This window comes from Zootoca vivipara, chromosome 1, assembly GCF_963506605.1.
Source record: "Zootoca vivipara chromosome 1, rZooViv1.1, whole genome shotgun sequence".
NCBI lineage: Eukaryota > Metazoa > Chordata > Lepidosauria > Squamata > Lacertidae > Zootoca > Zootoca vivipara.
Genome location: NC_083276.1, coordinates 110,332,194 through 110,355,974, shown reverse-complemented (window position 1 = coordinate 110,355,974; position 23,781 = coordinate 110,332,194). Strand labels below are relative to the sequence as shown.

The following is a 23,781-nucleotide window of genomic DNA, read 5'->3' as shown; positions in this document are numbered from 1 at the left end:
TTCCATTAAATCCACACAGGATTATAAAGCAGATGGGTAGATATTTGAAGCTATATTATGAAACATCTGGATTTTTTAAAAGATATTCACCACTGTCCCTGGATCTGCGAGCAGTAACAGTCCAGGGGTAGCTAACCTCTTCAGATGTTCTTTGGCTGCAACTCCCATAATTCCTTACAATTAGCCATGCTAGCTTGGTCTGATGAGAGCTGTGGTCAACCAACATCTGAAGGACTCTGCTGGCAACTCCTGGGCTAAATTATTAACAGAAAAGTGGTAGGCTCTCCTTGTTGCATGCATTGATAGGAGAGGATAAGGATAAGAATATTGTGTTGATCCCTAGTATTTGTGGGAGTGGAGAAGGTTATTTCATTGTCCATGTTGATTTGTATATCCTTGGGTACGGGAAGCGAATGGTTTTGGGGCTTCAAATGTTGATCCTGAGATGATTGGTAGGGGAGGGGAAGGGATCCCTCCTGGAAACGACAATCCCTAAATACACAACCCTGCACAACTCTGGATGCCAGGGAGTTGGCACCCACACAGCCCCTTTGGTCTCATTTGCTCCTTTTGTTTACAGTGGAGAACTTAATTTTAAAGTCCTATCTTTGTTTTTCCTTGTAATCTGGACTTTTCAAGGTAATTTCCACTGTCTAGTGAACCAAGAACGCAAATAGAATACTCTCCCCCACCTTTAAGATAAAAAAGCTTGTTACTTCTTGCTGCCTGGAGCTTCAGATGTAACATTCCTTCCAGAGAGGAACAGTTGCTAGTTTATTAATATAAAATCAGCATACTCAGTCTAAGATAACATTAAAAAATGCACTTTTTAAGCAAAAGTTTCAATTCGTTTGGCTGTAGTACAGGAGCAGTTCTTCTGACACATACATTTAAAGCACACACCCAAATGCACATTTAAAGCACACGGCTCCTCCCCCCAAAGAATTCTGGGAACTGTAGTTTGGTAAGGACGCTGGGAGATTTAGCTCTGTGAGGGAGAAACTACACTCCCCAGGATCCTTTGGGGGAAGTCATATATTTCAAATGTATGGCGGATCTGCTTTAAATGTTTGGTGTGGATCTGCCAATAGCCTTGCTTCATAATGAATGCCACAATCAATTCCAAAGTCCATTAAGGCTATCAGTAGCTACTAGTCCTGATGGTTGTGTTCACTGTCATCAGATGTCAAGGAAATAAACTATCTGACTTTTAGAAGACATCTGAAGACAGACCTGTATTGGGAAATTTTTAACATCTGATGTTTCACAATTTTTTAAAATATGTCCTGTAAGCCACCCAGATGGGCTGGGTATAAATAATAAAAGTATTATTATTATGAACAGTTGCTGAGAATTGTAGATATAGAGAATGCCATTGTGTGCAGGTTCTGCTTGTGGGTTTCCCATAGTCTTCTATTTCGACATTGTGAGAACAGGATGCAGAACTACACGAGCCTTTAATCTGATCCAGTAAAGCAGTTAAATTGGTTTTATTGGTTGGAGCCCTTTAATTTCTTTTTTTATAAAAAAGCTCATGTAGCTGACCTCCCTTATAACCCTTCCTTGATGTCCTGTTCACAGGCTTCTCAATTTTACATTATCCCAATAGTTTTCTCCTCTATGATTTTTCTTCTTTGACCCTCACTGCACATATTTGTTTATGATTCCACAGGTCAGTTGCTAAATCCCTTGTGAAGCCACCTTAACCAGAGATTGAATGTAATATTGATCTTGCCTGACTATAAGTCTTCGTTTTCAGATTTTGTTAATGAAAAACAATTCTTTCTGACTCACAAACAGGAGAACAATAGCTCACGGAGGCTCATTGATTCCTCATCCTTACGGAATAAGCCTTTTTGAGCACAATGTGTATTTTACCGACTGGACAAAGATGGCGGTGATGAAAGCTAATAAATTTGAGGATTCTAACCCACAAGTTATTTATCAGTCTTCCTTGCGTCCGTACGGAGTGGCGGTCTATCATGCTCTCAGGCAGCCCTATGGTAAGTCAAATGAGGGAGCCAAAGGGAAGTAGCCTCTTTAAAATGGCTGAAGGTGCGATTGGATGCCGTGGGATTTGGCTATTAGTTGTGATAACTGTGTTGCACGAAGGCTTGGCAATGGGTGATGTTCATTCAGTGCCTTATTCCCTTGAAGCTTTCAAAGAATAAAATACAGCCAAACAGATGGAAGGCATGTCTGGCTAAACTGCAGCCTTACCGTCGACCATGCCATCTGTGACGGATAGGACTTGGAAGCCCTTGGGCTCCCCATCTCCAACGTAACGGAATCTTTGCACTTGTAAGGGAAGAAGGAGCCCAATGGATATGACAACAGCATGCAGGGCAAGGGATACTTCGTGCATCTAGCAGTTTGGGCTGCTCTCCTTGTTGGTTTGGTCACATCCTTGATGCCGAAGGTAGCAGTACTGTCAGCTCTGACAACACTGCACACTTGAGGGACTGTGGTGGTAGATCGCCAGGAGACTTGATTTCAGGCATCACATCGCAGCATACTTATTTACAGGTTGGCAGCTGGGATATTAATTCTAAGCACCCTGCCCTATCTTCCAAGTGATAAGTGTTGTTAAAGCTGGCAGTGCTGATCATCTTTTTGGAAGGTCTGTGTATGGCATATCCCTTTACAAGAGGATTTCTAGGCCTCAGCCAGCCTCTGAAGTATATATTGGCATGGAGAGAGAGAGAGAGAGAGAGAGAGAGAGAGAGAGAGAGAGAGAGAGAGAGAGAGAGAATGTGTGTGTGTGATATATTTCTCTGATGAAAATGGGGACATCCTATTCCATAGTAATAATCTGATCATTTATAGTCTGCCCATCTGACTGGGCAGCTTCCAACATATATTAAAACATAATGAAATATTAAACAATAAAAAACTTCCCTAAACAGGGCTGGTTTCAGGTGTCTTCTAAAGGTTGTATAAGTTACTTATCTCTATACCCTCCAACATTTCTCCAATGAAAATAGGGACATCCTAAGGAAAACCGGGACATTTCAGGATCAAATCAGAAACTGGGGCAGCTTCTGTAAATCCGGGACTGTCCCTGGAAAATATGGACACTTGGAGGGTCTGGTGTGTGTGTGTGTGTGTGTGTGTGTGTGTGTAATTTTCTTTTTTTAAAGCATACTGTTCTAACTACTCTTAAAGGGGAGAGCGGCATTTCCTTATTAGCTGGAATGAATGAATGAATGTGTTTCAAGGTGAATTAGGTGTGAGACAGCCTCTGATCCAAGAAGTTAAGCAATTCAAGTCCCATTGTTTTCAATGGGAGAGAGGAGTGCTTTTAGCTTTCCCTTTTAAATCAATGGGATTTAAATGTACTTGATATGTAGAAAGAAAAACTACTTTTGGAAAAAATAAATAAACCAAAATCTGTGAGTCTGCAATATGCTGAGAATCTATTCAGAAATGCTTAGACGGTTGGGAAATTTGAACGGATTTAACAGGAGTTGACCATGTAAAATGTGTTATAGGAGGCACTCAACATGAGTAGAGGAAAGCTGATATTTCGTCCCTAATGTTCTGCATGCACTTAGGTAAAAAGTACCAATGAATTTTAAAGCATCATGAAAACCTAACATTTGATTTAATTTGGTAAGGCTGTACCCATATTATTTTTTCCAGTAAGAAATCCTTGTGGTAGCAATAATGGAGGGTGTGAGCAGATCTGTGTTCTCAGTCACAAAACAGATAATGATGGTCTTGGCTATCGTTGCAAATGCATGTTGGGCTTTGACTTGCATGCTGACGGACGACGTTGCATTGGTAAGGACTCATGCTGACTCTCTTAAGTAATGCTTCTATGGATGGCTGTATTGCTAGCTGGCTTTTCAGTTTCAGTGTGTGCAATCCTCACAGCTGCTGTGCACCATTATGTAGCAGAGTGCATGTGGGACCACTCACATCTCCCCATAGGGGTGTTATGCATGTTTCCTGCGTTTGCCCCAAAAGTATTCCATGTGGTGGGAACTGTTGTGTTGCAGCCCATCCCAGTTCTTTGGCTTGCATCCACTACATGTACTTCTCATTTCAGAAATGATTTGGGCGTGGGATTGGGTTCTGTTGTGATCCAGAGCAGGCAGAGTTCTATTGCTGGGTTTAGCCCTTATTTATTTATCACATTTATATTCCACCTTTCTTCCATCACAAATCTCACAACATAGGTTTTTTAGACAGTGTCTCATGGAGGTATTGGCCAGATGAAGGCCTGATTAGTTTCAGCAAGTTGACAACATCATACACCTTTAGATTGGGCACTTGTTTAAGTTTGTATATAAGTTTGTTGTAATTTTCTGTTCTCCACTTTTCATTTTTAATTGAATTAGTCTTTTCTGGTAGATGTTCTTGCAAGGATATATTCTCCTCTCAGTTATGTTTTTAAAAGCATTAATTAACTTCAACTAACTATTATTTTAGGATCATTGGAGCCTTGAAGTAATGAAGCTGATTTTCCCCCCTGTTCTTTCTCCTTAAAGCTGTGCAGCAGTTTCTGCTCTTCTCATCCCAGCTAGCTGTGCGTGGAATCCCATTCAATCTTTCCACCCAGGAAGATGTGATCATCCCTGTGACAGGGACCCCTTCCTATTTTGTTGGGATTGACTTCTACGCCCAGGAGGATACTATCTTCTATTCTGATACCATTAAGGACATAATTTATAAACAAAAAACAGATGGGACAGGTAAGATGCAAATCTCTCTGTTTTTATTTCCTCCTCTGCCTATCTTAGCATCTTGAACTGAGCAGGAAAAAATGGGTAATAATTGCTATTGATCCCATTGATCCAGACTACAAAGCAAAACTGCTGTTTTGAAAGAGCAAAAATAGCTCATCTCTATAGACTGTATTATATAGAATAAAACTGCTGGCCCATATAGCTCCGTACTGTCTGCATTGATTGGGAGCTGCTTTTCAAGGCTCTTAGGCAGGGGTCAGCAAACTTTTTCAGCAGGGGGCCAGTCCACTGTCCCTCAGATACCTTGTGGGAGGCCGGTCTATATTTTGGAGGAAAAAAAATGAACAAATTCCTGTGCCCCACATATAACTCAGAGATGCATTTTAAATAAAAGCACACATTCTACTCATGTGAAAACACGCTGATTCCCGGATCGTCTGCAGGCTGGATTTATGAGGCGATTGGGCTCTTAGGCATGGGTAGGCAAACTAAGGCCCAGGGGCCAGATCTGGCCCAATCACCTTCTAAATCTAAAATGCAGGCCTGAGATGTTTCCCAACTATGGTTCCTCAGTTCCTTTTAACAGCAAATTGAACCTGGGATCTTTTGCATACAGAGAATGTTTTCTACCACTTAGCTATAGATAGGGATTCCATAGAATTCCTATGGAAATGGGAGTAGAAGTTGCCGTAATTCGCATGTTCAACCTACGTCAGGAATGGAGCAGTATTCGCTATCATTATTATTAGTCTGCAAATGCTATGCTGTAGCCTGCATTGGTTTTGATGTTGCCCTTTCACTGGAATTAATTAATTAGGTTCTGGCCATAGCAAATAGGTTTTATAACATAGGTTTTAGTGGAAATCAAACTGTAGCGGAACGGAAGCAGCGTTGATTGCAATGAACACAGGATGAGATAGAAATCTACTGCTTACTTCCCCATCCACTGGCCACTCACTTTGGGGATTGCAGAGGGGAAGTGGTTAAACAAATAGCTAAGTATTTATCATATAACGCTTAAATCGAAAGGTCCCCATTCCCCTTTTGATAAATTTTATGTCCCTTTTATATGAACACTAGGCAGGGAAATCCTTGTAGCCAACAGAGTGGAAGGAGTTGAAGACTTGGCTTTTGATTGGATCTCCAAGAATATCTACTGGACGGACCCTCCATATAGGAGCATTAGTGTCATGAGATTGGCTGATAAATCGAGAAGAGCTATAGTTCAGAATCTGAATAACCCTCGTTCAATAGTGGTTCATCCTGTTATTGGGTAAGTCTCAGCACCCAGATGTGTGTTCAGAAATATAACGAGGTAAAGCCCCTCTGCGATGCTGCTGTGTTAGAATGCAGGCAGTGCATCATGTGCTAGAATGCTCCTCTGTGTCAATAGTCTGGAAAGCTTGAATGCTATAGAAACGATTTCTACTGTAACCTGTTTTTCCACATGCAGGTTTGCTATTAAAAATGTGTGTATTCAACCATGCCATTCCACCACCTCCATTCTGAAGTGAGACCAGGTCCAGGAGGGCTGTACCACATGATATTTCTGAAACTGTAGATTGACTCCAACTTTTTTTTAATACTGTTTGTGTGTGTTTTAAGGGCCATATGGTTTTGTATTTCAAAAATACTTCTTGCTGTTTTCAGTCCAGGAGCCTCCTTTTCCCATCTCAGTTCTTTCCCCCTTGTTCAGGCATCCCTCCCCCTCTGCCTTGTTCTCCTGGCACCAGTTACAACACCCAGAGCAAAAAGCAAGGTGGTACAAAATCAACACAAAAGGGGTATTCAGCAGAATTATCTATTAAAAAACCAAGAAGTGTTTGAACTGTTCTCTTTCTTTGGATTGGAACAGAACTCACTGCAGCATAAGAGCTCCTGTTATCTCCACAGTGTTATCTGTATAAATAACTCTCTTGGAGGAGTGTTGGAGCATGTCTTTCGCTTACCTAGTCTCTGATTCTCCGTTCTGAGGGCCAAATCCCAGCCTGATGTTTTTGCTCTGTAGAGGGAAAAGAAGTTATTTCAGAATGCAAAGTCCATGCTGAGGTTATTACCATGGTTAGGCGTACTGCCTCTGATGGCTGGGGCTCCCTCTCCTGGCACTTGGTTACGCAGCTGGAGTCAGTTCCCATTATCTCTTAGCGAGAGGCCAATTTAAACCTTCTATGAATGTCTTGTAACTTTGATTATACTATGGAAAAATCTTCCTCCTATCTATTTCCTTATTTCCATATTGTTAACTGTTGACAGATCTTTAACAAGATCATAATGCTTTTATTTATTGCTGTTTATCCATCATGGATTGGGAGGGAATGCTCCAGTTCTTAGCAATATGGCTGACACTTTCTTCTCTATTGAGTTAAACTTTTGTTTTGGTGAAAACTGGTCACTACTACTACTATTACTATTATTATTTAGGGTCAAGTTATCCCTAGGTAATTTTCCATGGATTTCCCCTTGCAGCCCCCTGCACTTCCCTCCCAAAATACTCTGCAGGGTCACAGTGCCCCTTGGAACATCATGGGAAATGGCACTGTGGGGGGCATAAGGGGAAAGAGGAATAGATGAAAATTGCCTGCCAGTCCCTTCCTTCAGTGTAGTGCCCCGTGAAATCCACTCAAGGGAAATCTGAATCCAATCCATTATTATCCTTTTATTTAGTGAATGAGTGTGTGTTGAGCTCAGTTGAGTTTGCTTTTAAAATTTGTTTCCGCTGTAAGCGATAGCAAGACAAGTGTTAGAACTTAGGTAAGCACTATGTCTAAAAGACGGTTTTTAGTTTGGTTTTCATTGCACTGCAGGGTGACCGGCTGGGGAGAAATATCAACATTTTGATGACTATTTGTAGTTTCAGTGCATTTTTTATATATTTCCAGATACATATTTTGGACGGACTGGTTCCGGCCTGCTAAGATCATGAGAGCATGGAGTGATGGATCACATGCCTTACCAATTGTGAACACAACACTTGGCTGGCCTAACGGCTTAGCTATTGATTGGAGGTAAGAAATCAAATCAAAACGAGGATTTTTTAAAGCAGATATATTCTACAACCAGCGGACATGGCAGAAATAATCTTTACACTTCAGCAAATGCAGCGTCAAAATGACCCAATAGTCAAAGTCATTTTCTTGCAAACTACAGATGCTTTTGGTTTGCCACCAAAAGTTGAAATACTTTAGATGGTAGGGAAGTAAGTTATGAAATACCATTCCGAACAACAGATTTAAGTTTTCAATTACGGCTGGGCTGAAAGGGTGGGAGAGGGCACCTTAACCAAAGCTTTGATCTGTAGTGATTGGCACCTTTTTTTCAGTGTCCTCCCTGCCTCACGGTGTGCTTTGAAAGCAGATTGAAACGGTTCACACCTCTGAAGTGAGGGCATTGCTGAGCCAGAAAGCATTGCCCTCATTCTGAATTGGCTTATGCAACAGATCCAACTCTGAATGGCTATATGGAATCATAATCATTTTATAATTTTTTAATTAAATTTGTACACCACCCTTTATCTGATGATCTCAGGGCAGTTCACAGCATAAAAATGCAAAGTAAAAACACAAAATACATACTAAAAACAAGAACAAAACAAACCCATATCCCCCCCCAAAAAAAACACTTTTAAAGGACATTTGTTGTGTGGGCCCCAACTGACAGGAACATTTCATCCTCAAAATACTAATTTTGCACTGGATGTTTATGGTGCAGAAACCTCCATTGAGTTGAAAAGCAGTTAGATGGGAATTATTTACAAAGGAATATACGTTCCACCTGCATGTCTCCACAGGCAAACTACCTTTCTGTAAAAATTCAAATAAAACTGCCATTCCTTTCAGTTCTTTAAGGCTTTACTGGGTGGATGCCTTCTTTGATAAGATTGAACACAGTACCTTTGATGGGCTGGACAGGAAGACGCTGGAACGAATTAATCAGATGACACATCCGTTTGGTCTCACTATCTTTGGAGGTCAGTATCTATGTTGAGTCTCTCACGGTATGAAAGCCTTTTGGAATATAGTAGGTTGCAGTGCTTTGAAATGCAGGATTTCTTGCAAAAGGATTATTTACAACAGGGATGGGGAACTGATGGCCTTGCAGGTGTTGTTGTGACTCCGACTTCCACCAGCCCCAGTCAGCATGTCCCAGAGTGTAAGGGATGGTGGGAGTTGCAGCCCAACAACATCTGGGTGGCTTCAGGTTCCCTTATCTCCAGTTTATGAGGTTTCACTTCTTCCTTTGCTTTTGGAATACACACACAAACAGAAAATGCAGGTTTCAGCCTTGTATCTGACACTCTTGATGCTGCAAGTGCAGCTTTGGCCAGTTTTCTGTCTGGTTTCCGGTATGATGTTGTTGGTTGGTTGGGTTGGTTTGTTTTTAATGAGGGAAATAATGTTGGTTCTGAAACTCCATGCTGTAGAAGCTGTTGTTGTCGCTTGCTCATATCACCAAATGTGAACGATGCCATTCACTTTCTGGAGCAAGTATGTGGAGGAATAGGCTGAACCTCACACCACACATTAATTTTCGTGCTGCATCACCCAACTCCCCATGTGAAATTCTACAATTGCCCAGAGATCACTTCTGCAGTATGGATACACACTAATTCTGAGGAAGAGTTGAGAATTGACTAGCACCCTAACTACCCTAAGTGGAGATCGGCTTAATGGAACAAGACTTTCTTGCCTCCCTCTTCTCTGTACTGCACTTCCAGTTTGTTCCTTCCAGTTGGGGGAACCTCTGGAACAGCAGGTGGTGGTGGGTGGGGCTGCAGCAGAAAAAGTGGAATCCATAAAAACCCTACCCACCCCACAAACATGTCTCATGGCGGGCACCTTTGGATGCAAACCAGTACATGTGCCCAGTCAGCTTTGGGACACGAGCATCTCTGTTGTTCATATATAATAATAACCTCTTTAATGTTTTGGTTTTTTGGTGGGGTATTGCAGGTTATGCATATTTCACTGACTGGAGACTTGGCGGAATAGTTCGGGTCCGAAAGTCTGATGGAGGAGAAATGACTATTATTAGGAGGGGAATCAATAACATCATGCACGTGAAAGCATATAATGCTCAGTCTCAAATAGGTAAGCTTATCTATTGTACTTTTTCAAGGATGCATGTCGAAGCATCTTGATTCGCAGTAGCATTATGTAACTCCTTTAAACATTTTCACAGATTCCCAAGTTTTTGCCCTTCCACTTCCACTTTCAACCTTTACTACCTTTCGTTCCTCAGAAATCTTTCCCTTCTTCGGGAAAGGGCGTGTTTTGTAAATGTTTCCATGGTGTTGCAAATCTTCCGAATTAATCTTTCATTGTGTTTTCGAAGGCAATAACTACTGTAACAGAGCAACAAATCCCAATGGAGACTGCAGCCACTTCTGTTTCCCAGTGCCCAATTTTCAGCGGGTTTGTGGCTGCCCCTATGGAATGAAACTGAGCTCTAACCAGTTGACCTGTGTGGAAGATCCATCCAATGAGCCTCCCACTTTACAGTGTGGTTCATACTCCTTTTCCTGTGGCAATGGCAGGTGTGTGCCCAGGTACTATCGATGTGATGGTGTGGATGATTGCCACGACAACAGCGATGAACAGAACTGTGGGTCCCTCAGTAAGTATCGTTTGTAAACCCCTTCCCCCCCCCCCGATGTCACTTCTTTTGTTCAAAAAATGACTCAGTTGCAGTCCACCTATTGCAACAAATCAGAGAACATAGTGTAAGCCTTCAATACCATTTATTATTATTATTTTTAAAAATTAGTTTAATGATTTTTTTTGTGTTACAAAACAAACAGATAAACGGGGAAAGGTGCACCCATTGTCTCCACTTTCGATCCATCGTCTTTTTGTTTACATTTAGTGAGAGACAATTTTGTCATAGACATCTTGCATTTGGGGGAAAAGAGAGCTCGCATTCTCAGTAAAAATAAATAAATACATAAACAAAGGGCCTACCTACATGATGTTGACACAAACCCCTACACAAGTAATAGGCCATAAAATGAAACACCATTTATGTTACTCAGACCTAATGAGTTTTCTCCCCCTCATTCCCCCCCCCCAAATTATGTTTTTACATTGAGTGGAACAACAGGAAGGCTGGTTTTGGTGGCATTCTAACTCAAGTCTTCTCAACATTTTATTTTCTTGTTTAGACAATTCTTGTGCTTCGTCGGCCTTTACCTGCAGAAACGGCCAGTGCATTCCTAACCGGTGGCGTTGTGATAAGCACAATGACTGTCTCGATAGTAGCGATGAGCTCCACTGCCCTACGCAGGGCCCCACTTCATGCCCGGAGGCCTTGTTCACCTGTGACAACAGCAAGTGCATTCCCAGAATCTGGCTGTGCGATACAGACAATGACTGCGGTGACGGATCAGATGAAAAAAACTGCAGTAAGCATTCAAATAGGGAGGATACAGCGCTACAGCCCTAAACCTCTCCTGCCTTTTAAAACCCAAAGCAGTGTCCATGTGATCCCCATCTAGGCCCTGAACAGTCCCAGGTAGTTTGGCTTCAGGGTACCCTAAGCCCCCTCTTCAAAGTAGTTGCTTTTCTTTCTCTGCGGCTCAGCTTCTACACAGCTCTGGCTACTGTTGTAAGCATGCTTAGTAGGAATAAGCCGCAGGTAGGGTTGGGAATGACTCCCCCCTGAAAGCCTAGAGACCACACTGAGCTAGGAGGACCAGTGGTCTCCTAAGGCAGATTCCTATGTTGGTTCTAGACTAAACTAGTCACATTTAACATTGAAATAGGTGGAGAAATCCAGGGAGATTTTCCTTCTTGGAAAAGACATTTCAGATGGTGCTGCACAAAGTGTAGCTCATAATATTCTGCATAGTGTGTTAATGCAAAATAGGGCTATAGGAAAATAGGTACAATGGTACCTCAGTTCTCAAACATCTCCGCTGACGAACATTTTGGAACGTGAACGCTGAAAACCCGGAAGTAAATGCTTCCGTTTTTGAACGCACCTCGGAAGCCAAACAGCTTCCGCTGTGTGTTTTTCAATTTTCTCAATGGAATTTGCAGGCCGCCCTTTGCGCCTCGGTTTTCAAATGTTTCAGAACTTGAAAGGTCTTCCAGAACGGATTACGTTTGAGATCCGAGGTACCACTGCATTCTGTTAATTGGTGTTTTGTCTTTTTTAGCTTTCACAGAAACATGTGAGCCTGGTCAGTTTCAGTGTCCTGATCACAGGTGCATTGATCCGTTTTATGTGTGTGACGGTGACAGGGATTGTGTAGATGGAGCGGATGAACATGATTGCAGTTAAGTATCAACCTGCCTCCTCCTTACACTTGACATTTTCGTCTTCAGGAGGGTCTTGTACTTCAGGGAAATGGGCGATGCAAGCATGCCTCCTGTTCTCCAGAATCCCCAGGGATATGTATTTAGTCGTAATCACTGCCTGCCGTGTTCTCGCTCTTAGTACAACGGCAGAGAAACTGTCCCAAAATCTTGACACCGAGTGAAACCTGAGATGATCTTTCTTTTTTCATTTTAGTTTACAACTGTACTTCCAGTGAGTTTAAATGTGCAAGTGGAGACCAGTGTATCAGCAATTATTATCAATGCGATGGTGTCTTTGACTGCAACGATCACTCAGATGAGGCTGGTTGTCGTAAGTACAGAACTGACCCAAGACATTTGGCTGCCTGAGGCAGAAGAGCAGATGCCTGTCCTCCCAAGTCAAATTACTTATTACCCAAGTACTTGAGGGAGACAAATCCCACGTGCGCCTCCTGTCCTCCTTGGCAGTAAAAATACATCTATAATTGATTGAGCAACTAGCAATTTGCTGCCCTTTCATGACATCCAAAGTATGCTGCCTGAGGCAGCTGCCTCACTCTCCTTAATGACAGGACTGGTCCTGACTCTAAGAAATGATAAGGTTCCCTGTTTCTAGTGAAATATTATAAAAAATTGAACACACTGGCTGCAAACAAGTTGAGATGCCTGCAGTAACTCAGCTTGAGGCGCATAATAAAGTGGCATTCTCCAATAATAACATGACATGGGTTAGATCTCACATGTCTTCTGAATCCAAATTTGAGTCAAGATTTTGTTATACTGAACTGAACTGCTTTGTGTATAGTTTTAGAAAGAATTCACACATTGAAATCAGCAAGAGTTTTCCTGATAGGTTCAATGAGATGTGCATTAAATTCCTTTTTAACAATACAGAAAGAAGAAGAAATATCAACACTATAATGGCAGCAAGAGGGAATGATGTTTGAACAAATGAAAACTCTTTTTATATGACTACAAAGTATCCGTACCGTTTTATATTTTTAAGTGAAAAAAATCTTAAATCAGTTTACAGCCTGCATCAAAACAATCAAAGAGAACATTCCAAAATAAAACATTATAGAGGAAAACAAGATACAAAATACACATTCAGAGCAACATAATTAACAGCAAACTTAAAACATTATCTGAAACATTTCAAGATAAAACAGTACTAAAAGGAAGTGAAATACAGAATGCACATTTAAAACAGCATGCTTAGCAAAGGAATAAAATTAGCAAGAGAAAAACGTCCCACACTTCAGGCAAAGAAGTGTGCGTGCACACAAAAGCTTATACCCAGAACAAACTTAGTTGGTCTCTAAGATGCTACTGGACAATTTTTATTTATTCTTATTTTGACTGCGTCAGACCAACATGGCTACCTACCTGAATCTAGTCTCTGATATGTCATTCTGTCGTGTCAAGGGTGGTCCTTTTGCAATTCCTCTTAATTTCTAAAAATTTGCCGCCCCTTGTGTCTGAAATGTATGCAACAGCTCTGTTTGCTTTCCCACCAACGCGTGGACCCTCTCCCACATGCTTTGTATGACTCTGTTCCAGCCACGAGGCCACCTGGGATGTGCCATCAGAATGAGTTCCAGTGTCAGTCGGATGGCAACTGTGTCCCTGCCAACTGGGAATGTGATGGGCACCCCGACTGCGTGGATGGCTCAGATGAGCATCACCGATGCCCACCGAGGACCTGCCCTCCTTCCCTTTTCCACTGTGACAATGGGAACTGCATCTACCGTGCTTGGGTCTGTGATGGTGACAACGACTGCCGCGATATGAGTGACGAGAGGGACTGTCCCACTCAGCCTTTCCGGTGCCCCAGCTGGCAGTGGCAATGTCCTGGCCACAGCATGTGTGTAAACCTCAGCAGAGTATGTGACAATCTTGCTGACTGCCCTAATGGAGCTGATGAATCGCCCTTGTGCAGTAAGTTAACTTTTTTTTAAGGGCAAATGCAGGATGGACGTGCAAGATGCCTGGATATTGGATGGGGCAGGAAAATCCTAGGTTCAGCCTATTCTGTTTTACAGGGTCAATGTGGAAGGTAAAATGGGAACAGCTATATATGGAATCCTGAGCTTCTTGAAGGAAGAGAGGGATACCAACATAATAAATTTTAAAATGCATAAAGGTCACAATGAAGTATAATATACTTGTTTGTACGGTAAACCTGCAACTTAATGTAGGGGGTTACGTTCCAGGGATCATGCCTAAAGCCAAAATTGAATATAGACAAAGCACATTGGGTTCAGTGGCAAGTGGGATTGCCACTGTCTGTCTGCTTTTTAATTTTAATTTTTTGCTATGCACATAAAGTTGATGAGCACAAGTTAAATGTGCATAAATTGTGGGCTGACTGTATATCAATTGCAATACCTGGAGCCCGCAGTTGCATGGCCCCACCATAATTTGCAGGCCTTTTGCAACTGTGCAAGACTGTGAGTATGCTCCTTATTTGCCGCAGTGCTTCGGTTAAGTTTAATATGTTAAATGTGTTTCAAACTTTGCTTATATCTTCAAATACTTGTTAAATTCACTGTCTATGAGATTGGGACATAATCAGTAGTTTCTTTCAATTAAAATTAAATTTCATCCGGTCTTTAATATTTTCTGTACAATTTCTAACTTTTATCTGATGATAATCTCAAAAAATGGCAAGCGGCCAGAAGTTGTGTTTGTGATGATTACTGTCAGTGTTGATTTACACTTAATCGTAACTTCTTTCTTTCTTTCCTCCTTTTCTCTCTCTAATCAATGCACATTCTCAGATGAGCCTCAGCCAGGTATGAGTCTAAAGCATACTAGATTAATATTTTGACACCAAATTTCATTTGTTAACTAAGGGCTTGTTTACAGAAACAGGTATTCCTGAGAAGGTTTCAAAGACTGTGGATTTAGATTGGGGTTTTTTTCCTGAACCGACAAACTTTATTGAGGGTTGTTAAGTTGAGGAGGAAACTCCAGAATGTTACAGCCATATATTCATCCTCAATAGCTCAGCGGACTTTATTTATTTCAGATAAATCTCCACTCTGCTCACTTGGGCATCTTCAGAATTCTATGTGTGCATGCAAAGGAAGTGCTTTCACATGTGCACATGAAACCAGCTGATTTTTCATTCTAACTATAGGCTCTTCTGTCACATCACATATCTCTGTGGGGATTCCCCCAACTTTCAGGATCATTTTGTGGGTTGTTTTTTTTTGGGGGGGGGGAGACATTTAACAGGCTGAGGTAGAAAGCAATTGCAGAAAACCCTTGTTACATGTTCACCATACCCGATCCTCTCTGTCACAGGCACAGTCACTTAAAAGGGTTCAATGGGGAGCCGAAAGTTCTGTACTATCCATATGTTCTTGTCCTCACTTCACGTTATCTTCAAATTGACACCTTGAGCTTGTGGGGGGATAGAAAGAACCAGCAACTCAGATTTAAACTACACTGAACCTGTATTCTTCTCTCTGCATACCTGATTATGTAAAAATAAGCCTCCAATTCCCATAATTCCTAATTCTGGCATTAAACCATTCCTTTTTATGTGCTATTGGTGGGAGAGGGTGGGCAATCCAGGTTCCTTTTGAGCTTCTTGCAGCCTACATTTAGACTCCTGAATGGATCCATTGTTGTGTTTTTGTTAAATAGCGGTGGGGAACCTGTGTCCCTTCAGGTGTTGCCGGACTCCCCAGCTCTCATCAGCCTCAGCCCAAGATAGCTGATGGTTACGAATGATGGGATTTGTAGTCAATCAACATCTGAAGGTCCATCTGCTGCTAAAGAAAAAATGTAGATTCTAGACTTCACGCTAGCAGAGGGAAGTAACCTGCTAGAGCAGTGTTTCTCAACCTTTTTTGGGCCAAGGCACACTTGTTCCATGAAAAAAATCACGAGGCACACCACCATTAAAAAAGTTAAAAAATTTAACTCTGTGCCGCCCTATATTGACTATATAATTATGACTGTAAGAAACACTTGCCAATTGCTGTGTTGGTTGCAATCTCCTGTAATAAGGCTTCACAAGCCGCTGATTTCTCTGCCAGCACAATCCTTTGCTCAGCAAGTTTCAGGTTGAGCTCATCCAGCCAGCTTCTTTAAGTTTGTCTAAATTTTAGTTTAGTTTGTCTAAATTTTGCCGCGACGTGCGGCGACGAGAAGGGCGATTTGCATTGTCACGTGCCTGGCGGCCGCCAATAGTCAGCACTGACCCGCCAGAAAGGAAGCCGGCCGGGTCACGACGCGGGCGCTCCCGGCCGGCTTCCTTTCCGGCGGGTTAGTGCTGTTTATTGGCGGCCGCCAGGCACGTGACAATGCAAATCGCCCTTCTCGTCGCCGCACGTCGCGGCACACCAGCCAGCGTCTCGCGGCACACTAGTGTGCCGCGGAACAGCGGTTGAGAAACGCTGTGCTAGAGTATATGAGTGTGTTTGAAAGGATCATGAAGTAAAAAGCGAAATATTTTGACTTTGCATCTCATCATAACATCCATATTCACCTCAATTAGTTTGTGGGGAGTGGTAGGTGGGGAGAACTCGTTTAGGCAGCAAAGGATTTGTGGTTCATATGTGGAAACCATAGCTGGGACTTTGAAGTAATGTTTTCCTCGTTTATTAAAAAAACCCCTAAAAAAACCAACCCCCACCCCACAACAACAAAACCAGGATGGCTTTCTGTTTATCAGTTTTCTTGCTATGCCATTTGAGGATTCGGAGTACCGCCTGTAATTTTCAGGTGCCTGCTAGCTGACGATATCTTTCAAAATCTTTTACTGCTTCTGGTACTACGTGGCTGGCATTTCAGCAATGACAGCCCACAGGAAAAGCAGGCCTTCCGTGCTGGCTATAAATGTTAATACAGTGGTGCCTCGACTCACGAATTTAATCCGTTCCGAAGGCACCTTTGTAGGTCGAAAAATTCGTAAGTTGAAAAGCGCCATTGGAAACACGATTTCCCATAGGAATGCATTGGAAACGGAAAAATTTGTAAGTCGAAAAAACCCTCCCGGTGTCTAAAACCGTTTGGATGTCGAGAAATTCGTAAGCGTGCAGCCATTTGCCCCACTCGTAAGTCGAAAAATTCGGTTGTCGAGTCGTTTGTAAGTCAAGGTACCACTGTACCTGCCAAATTGGCTCAGAATTTACCTCAAACATGTTAGTTATATGTATACATATCAGTATACATTCCTTTTACTTATAACTTATTTAGTGCAGATATTGTTGAATTCCCAACCTGCCCAGCCAGGGAAGATGGGAGTTGGGAATCTAATTGTAATATATGGAGGCCCCTACTCCTACTCCTACATGAGAGCAGGCACTGTTGCTTTGCATTTGTTACAACTCCCTTTTCTATATTTTAGGGGAATTGAGAGGCTCTCATGTCTGCTGGTTTATGTCCCTCTCCCATTTATTTGCAGACCAGGAGAGCTGTACGGATAATAATGCCGGGTGCACACACGACTGTATCCAAGGCCCCTTTGGCGCCCAGTGTTCGTGTCCCTTTGGGTACCAGCTGGCCAACGACTCCAAAACCTGCGAAGACATCAACGAATGTGACCCTCCAGGGTTTTGCAGCCAGCACTGCTACAACGAACGAGGGTCTTCCAGATGTTACTGTGATGAAGGTTATGTGTTAGAACCCAATGGGAGGACTTGCAAAGTAGCAGGTGAGGAAGGCAACGATGAGCCCGTAAAGACAAGCGCACATGTAGATCCCCATGTCCCTAGCTATCCTTTGGCCTTGGCAAAAGTTTGCCCGCTGTTAAGTCACTTGAAACATATTAATTAATAAAAGGGGTGGGGTGTGTGGTTGAGCTGATGAAACTTGCAGGCGTTTCGTTTGGTTGCTCAATGTTTTCTATTTAAATTCAGTTGTTAAAAATTAGCATACAGTCAGGGGTCATATTTAAATTGGCACGCAGTCAATGGTTACATTTATTTGCACAGAAGTGACTGGAAGCCCTCCCTCTGTGCCTCACTGAATTACAGCATTTTTCGGGAGGGCCCCCCTAAACCCTTTCTGTCCAGATGGCAAAGAGGAACTGCTGCCAGCTGGAAAGTACTGTATATAACATTTTTATTTTTTCTTAAATTTGCATACCACCCTATACCCGCAGGTCTCAGGGTGGAACAACCAAATAACACCCCCCCCATTTTTTTTTAAAAAAAGGGTATTGAATGTCAATCAGCCAAAGGCCTGGTTAAAGAGGAATGTTTTTTGGCTGGTGCCTAAAGGTGTATAATGAAGGTGCCGAGTGAACCTCCCTGGGGAGAGCATTCAACAAGCGGAGAACCACTTTCTTCATGGACAGAGCATTCCCATTCCTGTTTGCGGAGCAGAGGAAGCTGTCTTATACAGAGTCAAGACTCTTGGACCCATCTAACATAGCATTGTCTAGGCCAGGGGTAGCCAACCTTTTTATACCTAGCACCCACTAATGCATTTTTCTTGATGGTAAAATTCCGTTACCGCCCACCAGTACTCAATGGAAGGAGGATTCAGCTTGTGCCATAGAACCCCCTACCGCCCACCTAGAATCCTGAAATGCCCACTAGTGGGCGGTCGGGACCAGGTTGACAACCCCTGGTCTAGACTGACTGTGGCAGCAGGTATTCACATTTCAGTTAGGGGATTTCCCCAGCCCGAGTAATAGAATTGTAGAGTTGAAAGGGACCATGAGGATCTTTTAGTCCAACTTCCTGCAATGCAGGAATCTTTTGCCCAACATGGGGCGCAAACCCATGCCCTTGAGATTAAGCCTCGTGCTTTACTGACTGAGCTATCCCTTAGAGGCCTCTGCAGCACGTGCTCTGCCGCTGAGTTCCTGTCACGAAATGAGGCCTCTACTAGTCCAGGGGTGGCGATTTTATGACTGGCTTTTCCTCCAGCAGGTTTAAAAAACAAACAAAAACTTTTGCAGAATTTACTTGACTTTTTTGTTTTTGCAGAATTTGGGAATCTCCTCTTGTTGGTGGCAAGCCGTAACCAAATTGTTGTCGACAACATCACTTCCCACACGCAGCACATTTATTCTTTGGTTCGCGATGGAAGGAACATTGTTGCGGTTGATTTTGATTCGGCTACGGATCGAATCTTTTGGTCTGACACCACACAGGACAAGATTTGGACTGCCTACCAGAATGGGACAGACAGGAAAGTAGTAAGTCTCTCATGGAATGCAGACGCTGGTCGCATGTCCCAACTGCATGGCGCTCCTGTGTGTGTGTTCACTTCTTCACTTGTGCTGTAGCTAACTTCTTTACAGATAATAAAAAAAAATTCCTTCAGTAGCACCTTAAAGACCAACTAAGTTTTTATTTTGGTATGAGCTTTCGTGTGCATGCTCACTTGTTCGTGCAATGCACAGATGTTGAAATGGTGGAGCCAGCAATTTTCATTTGTGTAATGCATGAAGGGAGTTATTCCCATGGCAAACGTCATTGTTTGCATTCCTTGACCCAGTGGAGTGAAAAGTGCTGTACAAAGGCATGTTCTGACCCCTGCAATTTCCCCAGATGTGGGAAATTTGACGGCATAATTTGTGGTAGACCCATCTCTCACAATGCCCTGCTTTAGTGCTTGCTATGTACATATGCTGTTGGGAAAGGGAGTAGAAAACAGAGCTGTGTTATGCACTGTGGGGATAAGCCTGCATGACTGCTAAATGTTGCAGACTGGGCAGAGCAGGCATCCCCAAACTGCGGCCCTCCAGATGTTTTGCCTACAACTCCCATGATCCCTAGCTAACAGGACCAGTGGTCAGGGAAGATGGGAATTGTAGTCCAAAACATCTGGAGGGCCGAAGTTTGGGGATGCCTGGGGTAGAGGATTTGCTTGTTTTATTTGAGGTCTGTCCCTTGTTTCAATCCACAAGGCAGATTTCATTTTCTTGATGCTTGCAAGTTTTTGAATGAATCCGTCTCTAAGGGTTTTGTACAGCAGTTTTACTTCCAGCACACACTGCTGGGTAGATTCTTTCCATGATAAAGGAAACAAGCTAAAAATGCACAGGGCATTATATTTCCTAGTAAGTAATTGATATTACTTGTGGCTTTTGTTTAACCCTTTGCTACTGCAGAGCCAAGTCATCTTGCTTTTACTTGAGCTATTGATGTATCTTTAACATCACTCAAATACTATCCCGATATGAGACCAGCCCAACCGCTTCCAGCCATAAGCCATTTGTTTGTAGGAGTAGTTTTAGAATAGCAATGAATCGTTTCATTGCAGTGAATTAGTCCCTTTGGGAACATGAGTTACACAGCATAACTCTCTTTTTGCTGTCAAGAAGAACGAAGCTGCTCCTTTTCTTTTCCATAGACTGTTCATTAATTTTCACTCATTTTGGCTGTAGCAAACTGCAAGAGCACTAACTTGTTCCTTCATGGTTTCCGGCAGGTATTTGACAGTGGTGTTACCGTAACAGAAAGCATCGCAGTGGACTGGGTAGGCCGCAATCTTTACTGGACAGACTTCGTTCTTGAGACAATCGAGGTCTCCAGACTTGATGGGAGTCACAGGACTGTGCTGATCAGTGAAAATGTAACAAACCCAAGGGGACTAGTGTTAGATCCCAGGACAGAGTAAGGTTTTCTCCTTTTTTTCAAAAGGCACCTTTGGACAATGGGATACTTGCTTCCTTGGGAAGGGCAATTTAGCAAAGAATTACTGAATGAATGAGCTGTAGTGTTATATCATCATTTGCTGGTATTTGTATGAGGTGTAGTAGTCAAGTCACTTGACCACATTCCCAGAAGTAGTTGTTGAGTTCTTCTAGAAGTGTTGTCCAAAGCTTAACCTAAGCAAAGTACGCAGATTGAAATCTGGGGGTTTTGGATCAGACTGGCTGTCTTATGCCACTTGGCCACTTCCAGTTCATCCCATTGTTAAGCAGCCCCTTATACAGGGAATGTGAAATTCATAGGACATTAGGTGTAGTTCTGGCTACGTTCTATGGTCCTCCTATTCCATAGGCCGTAGGAGATGGTCTGACCCAATCATGCCAGCCCAATAAATTCAACTCTTTGGCCAGCTTCAGTTAGCCATCATAGATACATTTAGCAAACACTTTTATTGTTTGCATGGTATATTTGAAAATGCACTAGCCACTTATTTACAGAAGAGATTATTTGAAGAGTTGAGGGGCTTTACAATCCCAACTTTATATATTCACCATGAACTAGGTTGTGTTAGTTCAATTTTAGAAACAGTGGAGCATTCTGGAGAGTTAGCAGCTTGCTGGTCCTGCTCCGAGAGCAGAGATGCTGTTTTGCTTCAACCTGGATGCTATTTTTTTTGCTCCTTGTTTTCCATAGGCAGTAAGTTTTGAGAAAAGGGATCAAAGGACATAAAGGAACATGGACTGAGACACCTTGCTCTGCATGTATTTTTTGAAAGAGTATATGCTTATCTCTTTTTCTGCAAATGCAGGATCTTTTCCTCCTTTGCACATTTTATATATTTACTGGCAACTGAGGTTTATACGTCTTTGACTCCTTTGTTTAGAAGCAGTCAACTCCACTTCTTTCAAGTCTGGCGTTCTTCTGTATTAAATCAGCTTGGTGTCAGAACCACAGCAAGCATCTAGTTTAATTAATGTGGTTGCTTATTACATTTCTGAAGCCCTGACAAGGCTGGTTTCAAGGCTGAAACTAGGGGCAACGTGTGATGACAAGTGTTTCTAGGTAGGGCTGTCAGACCTCTGCCCTAAAAATAGAGAAATTAGGCTGAAAATAGCCCCATTTGGGCCCCAAGGAAAGCTGGGCAGGGGACTAAGGCCGAGGGAGTGGCTTGCCTTAAGGCCACCTAAGTGAGCTCTTGGCAGAGGCAAGATTCAAACCAGGGACTTCTTGGCCCTTGGCTCTCCCGCTTAGCCATTACACTATACACCTTTCGATACACCGAAAGCAGCTTTTGTGAATGAGGTCCTTTGACATTTCCGACTGTACCAATGGTACCCTTGTTCCTGCGATTGTTAATCCGTTGTTTCCCACAGTGCTCACGTGATGTTCTGGACAGACTGGGGCCGGAATCCCCGAATTGAAAGAGCAAGCATGGATGGCACGCTACGAACCACCATCGTCAGTAAGAAGATCTATTGGCCCAATGGACTTTCCATTGATTACCCAAACAAGCTGCTGTATTTTGCCGACGCCTATCTCGACTACATTGATTTCTGTGATTACAATGGAAACAACAGGCACCAGGTGGTGGCAAGTGACTTGGTACGAAAAGGGAAAAAACAAGAAAAGGGGCCGGGGTGCAGGGTGTGACCGTGGACGACTGTATGGCGCTAATGGCTTCCAAAACTCTTCCGTCCAGTCCATTACCTGTCCACTGCACTATTGACAGATTTCTGAAGCTATTACCCTACAATATATTGCTTAAAAGCCACATTTAAAAAAGTCCTGTGGCTTGCTGTCTAGTTCCTGTATGTGATGCAGTGCTTGGAGGGGAAGAATATAGGGCCACTTGGTATTGTAGGTGTTGGCTTAAGGCTGACAAAGCCTATTGGACTTAAGAAGACTAACACATTTGCAGAATTCAGACATCCCACCGTATCGTGATTTGTGCATATCGTAGTTTAGGACCCCAATACATGGCTTTCATGAGAAGAGAACGATTCAATCTAAGCACAAGAGAGCAAAACTGAGGAGTGAGGCTTATGTGATTTATTTCTTTTTCTTTTTGTAATAAATTTGATTAGGGTTTATAGAGAAAACTAGCAAAACAATATCAAATATAGTTTCCTCTGTTTTGTCCAAACTAAGTCTTTGATCTAAATACAGTAAAAACATAAAGAAAAAGGAGGGGAAGAGAAAGAAATAAGGAGAAAGAGAGAAATATAGACATAGAAAAGAGGTTAAAAGAGAGAGTGGGGAATAAAATCCTGATTCTTCGTCCATCCACTATTAACAATATTCACTTCATCCCCTCCAATATAAGACCCAACAAAGCCACTTTCTATAAACAAACATCGTCTTCAATCCTCAAATCCAAATGCCATTATTTCTTTTTCACTCAAAAGTTCAATGAGAGGTTTCCAATCTTTAACAAATGTTAACAATGGCTTTTCTCTGATTAAAAATGTCAATTAAACATGTCAACATCTCCCAGCTAAGTCCGTTAATTTTAACAGCCATTCTTCCATTGTTGGCAATAATGGGTCCTTCCATCTTTGTGCATAGAGTACAAAAGTCCCGCAGCCTGGAGCAAAATATTTCTCATATTTTATTGGGTCGTAGGAGAAATGACACTTGAGAGTAGATATAAAGATTTCTGTGCTGTGCCACTTACTCTGGATACCACTAACAACTGTAATAGCAACAGTGTTGAAATGAAAGTGAGTCCTTTGCCCTTTTTTTAGGTGTTGCGGCATCCTCACGCGCTGACCCTTTTTGAAGATTTTGTATACTGGACAGACCGATACACCCACCGAGTACTTCGAGCCAACAAGTGGCATGGAAGAAATCAAACCGTGATGGTTTATAATATCCACCAGCCTCTGGGCATTGTTGCAGTTCATCCTGTGAAGCAGCCGGCCGGTAAGCTCAGACAGTTACGATTTTGCAACAGAAAAAGCAAAACCATCCAGTGTAAATATTAGTAAACATCAAGAATATTTGGGACACTATGATGGGCAAACTCCAACTATGATGATGGGCAAACTCTCCAGGGCCACAGCGCTAAAGCAGGGGTGGGAAAGAGGGTCTAGCCCCTGCAGGCCATTTTGACATGTGGGTGGGATTGTCCATCTGTCAGTCCCCTGATGTCACAATGATGTCAGGTCAGCT

The 23,781-nt window shown here is 42.5% G+C and overlaps 1 protein-coding gene across 2 annotated transcripts in view; it reads left to right on the top strand.

Annotated features, from left to right (window-relative positions):
• The window catches only part of LRP2 (LDL receptor related protein 2), a 139,146-nt gene that overhangs the window by 50,566 nt on the left and 64,799 nt on the right, over positions 1-23,781 (top strand). For both annotated transcript variants that reach the window (XM_060280370.1, XM_035133370.2), the window contains exons 14-30: positions 1,801-2,003; positions 3,643-3,783; positions 4,494-4,697; positions 5,772-5,964; positions 7,571-7,696; positions 8,528-8,658; positions 9,641-9,778; positions 10,023-10,304; positions 10,849-11,088; positions 11,845-11,964; positions 12,201-12,317; positions 13,547-13,924; positions 17,406-17,654; positions 18,937-19,148; positions 20,387-20,571; positions 21,984-22,212; positions 23,355-23,532. In XM_060280370.1, the coding sequence (XP_060136353.1) occupies positions 1,801-2,003; positions 3,643-3,783; positions 4,494-4,697; positions 5,772-5,964; positions 7,571-7,696; positions 8,528-8,658; positions 9,641-9,778; positions 10,023-10,304; positions 10,849-11,088; positions 11,845-11,964; positions 12,201-12,317; positions 13,547-13,924; positions 17,406-17,654; positions 18,937-19,148; positions 20,387-20,571; positions 21,984-22,212; positions 23,355-23,532 (3,326 nt within the window). The remainder of the gene's footprint in view (positions 1-1,800; positions 2,004-3,642; positions 3,784-4,493; positions 4,698-5,771; positions 5,965-7,570; positions 7,697-8,527; positions 8,659-9,640; positions 9,779-10,022; positions 10,305-10,848; positions 11,089-11,844; positions 11,965-12,200; positions 12,318-13,546; positions 13,925-17,405; positions 17,655-18,936; positions 19,149-20,386; positions 20,572-21,983; positions 22,213-23,354; positions 23,533-23,781) is intronic.